The sequence below is a fragment of the Aegilops tauschii genome, chromosome 1 (genome assembly GCF_002575655.3).
Source record: "Aegilops tauschii subsp. strangulata cultivar AL8/78 chromosome 1, Aet v6.0, whole genome shotgun sequence".
Lineage (NCBI taxonomy): Eukaryota > Viridiplantae > Streptophyta > Magnoliopsida > Poales > Poaceae > Aegilops > Aegilops tauschii.
This window is the reverse complement of record NC_053035.3, coordinates 501,158,245-501,160,701: the sequence shown is the minus strand read 5'-3', so window position 1 is coordinate 501,160,701 and position 2,457 is coordinate 501,158,245. Positions and strand designations below refer to the sequence as shown.

Genomic DNA, 2,457 nt, shown 5'->3' with positions numbered 1-2,457 from the left:
ATGTCTCTGGGTGTGCTGAGCTGGAATGTGAGGGGGTTGAATAACCCCGCGAGGCGTTCGTCTATTAGACTTTTTATGCAAGCCTGTAATGCTGCTCTTGTTTGTCTTCAAGAATCTAAGCTTGATAGTGTTGATGCGTCGGTGGTTTGTAATACTCTTGGGCCAGGGTTCGGTGGTTTTGAGGCTCTGCCGGCGGTGGGCACCCGAGGGGGCATTTTGATGGCCTGGAAGCCTGACGTGCTACGTGTCATGGTTGTTCACAGAGGCAAGTTCTCGATTACGGCCAATGTTCTGTCTCTGGTGGATGGCAAGGCTTGGATGGTGTCCTCAGTGTATGGGCCACATGCAGTGGATGACAAGGTGAGGTTTTTGCAGGAGATCGAGCTCATTGGGCAGCAGGTGCAACTCCCTTGGATCATCAACGGGGATTTCAACCACTAGTAGAAAAGGGGGCTTTTGTCCCGGTTGGTAAGGGCCTTTAGTCCCGGTTTTTGAACCGGGACTAAAGGGTCGTTACTAATGCCTCCCCCCTTTAGTCCCGGTTCTTACACGAACCGGGACTAAAGGCCGTCCACGTGGACGCAGCCTGGAGCTCCACCTTTAGTCCCGGTTGGTAAGTGTTACCAACCGGGACTAAAGAAAATTTTATGATATTTTTTTTGAATTTTTTTTTTGATTTTTTTAAATTTCTTTTTGATTTTCAAATTTCTGAATTATTTTAACCCCTAATCTCTAATCACCACCCCTCATCACTGCTCAATTTATCCTCTAATCTCTAATCACCCCTCATCATTCCAAATCATCTAACTTCCCTGACGGTCACCCATCCTCTCACTACTCCAGCCTGAGCACGCTTAACTTCCAGGTTCTATTCTCCCTCGTTTCCAAGTCTGCACTTGTTGTTTTCCTGACAATAGTAAGATGTCAATTCTATTAACCCTCAGGAATTTAGCTTGAGCATGAAGTGACACATTTCACTGTTTGAGTTTGAAACTATTGTTTTAAAAAACAATAATTATTTAGTAACACTAATATTTCTGGAATAATTAGTTTGACCATTGTTTGACCACTGTTTGACCACAGTTTGACCACACTTTGACCAGATTTGACCAAAATTCAAAAAAACTAAAATAATTATTTAGTAACACTAATATTCTAGAATAATAATTTTGACCATTGTTTGACCACAGTTTGACCACAATTTGAATTTTTTTGAATTTTTTTGCCTCTCCAGATCTTAAAAGCCCCGTATCTTTTTTTCTGTTAGGTTTTTGAGGATTTTGAGTAGATGATTTTTCATATAAAAAACTTTTTCATCCGAGTTCGTATGCAAAAGTTATGCCCATTTTAAGAAATTCCAGAGAGATTTTGAAAATAAAGTCGAAATTCATATTTGTTAATTTTTCCAACAACTAGACCACATATCACATGGGAAACTTATTTTATTTTATTTTTTTGACATTTCCATCATTTTCTTTTGTTTTTTCTAAAACTGAAAAGGCGGTCGGGGGGGGGGTAGAGTTTGAAAATGAGACCTTTAGTACCGGTTCGTGCCATGAACCGGTACTAATGCCTCAGAGCCCATTAGTACCGGTTGGTGGCACCAACCGGGACTAATGGGCATCGCACCCTTTAGTCCCGGTTCGTGGCACCAACCGGGACTAAAGGGCCCAGGTGAACCGGGACTAATGTCTTAGCCGCACGAACCGGGACGAATGCTCACATTAGTCCCGGTTCGTGACTGAACCGGGACTAATGTGAATACTGCCCTGTGACCAAAGCCCTGTTTTCTACTAGTGAACCTGGTCAGAGGAGAGGGGGAGCGCAGCTCGGGGAGGGCTGATCGAAGGATGGTCAGTAAGTTTAGGCACACCATAAACTGTCTCGGTTTGCATGATATGCCGCTGGTGGGCAGAAAGTTTACTTGGTGCAATGATCAACAAAGAGCTGTCATGGCTAGGGTTGACAGGGTGCTTTTTAACAACGAGTGGGAAGAGGTATATCCCATCAGTGATCTCATGGCTCTGAGTTCCAATATTTCTGACCACTGCCCTCTGTTGTTGTCGTGTGTGGCCGCCTGTCCACGTGCGCACCGGTTTCGATTCGAAAATTTCTGGTGCAAACTGCCTGGTTTCCTGGACACGGTGAAACGAGCTTGGCATGCGGAGGTGGCTAGTTCCGATCCGGCGAAAGTTCTCTCTATCAAGTTAAATCGCACGGCTAAAGCCCTTCAAAGCTGGGGTCAGAAGAAGCAGAGCACGTTGGAAGTGCAGTTTCAGATTGCCAATGAGGTAATCCTGCGTCTTGACACGGCACAAGAGTCAAGATCTCTCTCGGAGGAGGAAAGAAGACTGAAATCGTTCCTAAAGGGGAAGTGTCTTGCCTTGGCTTCTCTCGAGAGGGTTAGGCTGCGCCAGCATGCTCGGGTCAGGGACCTGAAGGAGGGGGATGCCAATA

At 45.1% G+C, this 2,457-nt stretch overlaps 1 protein-coding gene across 1 annotated transcript; it reads left to right on the top strand.

Moving 5' to 3' along the window:
• On the top strand, positions 1–441 carry LOC141039218 (uncharacterized). Its single transcript, XM_073506551.1, has one exon. It carries the CDS (start codon positions 1–3, stop codon positions 439–441), a length of 441 nt encoding a protein of 146 aa, XP_073362652.1.
• The last annotated feature ends 2,016 nt before the right edge of the window (positions 442–2,457 follow it).

Excerpts from the sequence above, each read along its gene's own strand:
- LOC141039218 (XM_073506551.1), top strand. The coding sequence starts at position 1 with ATGTCTCTGGGTGTGCTGAGCTGGAATGTGAGGGGGTTGAATAACCCC.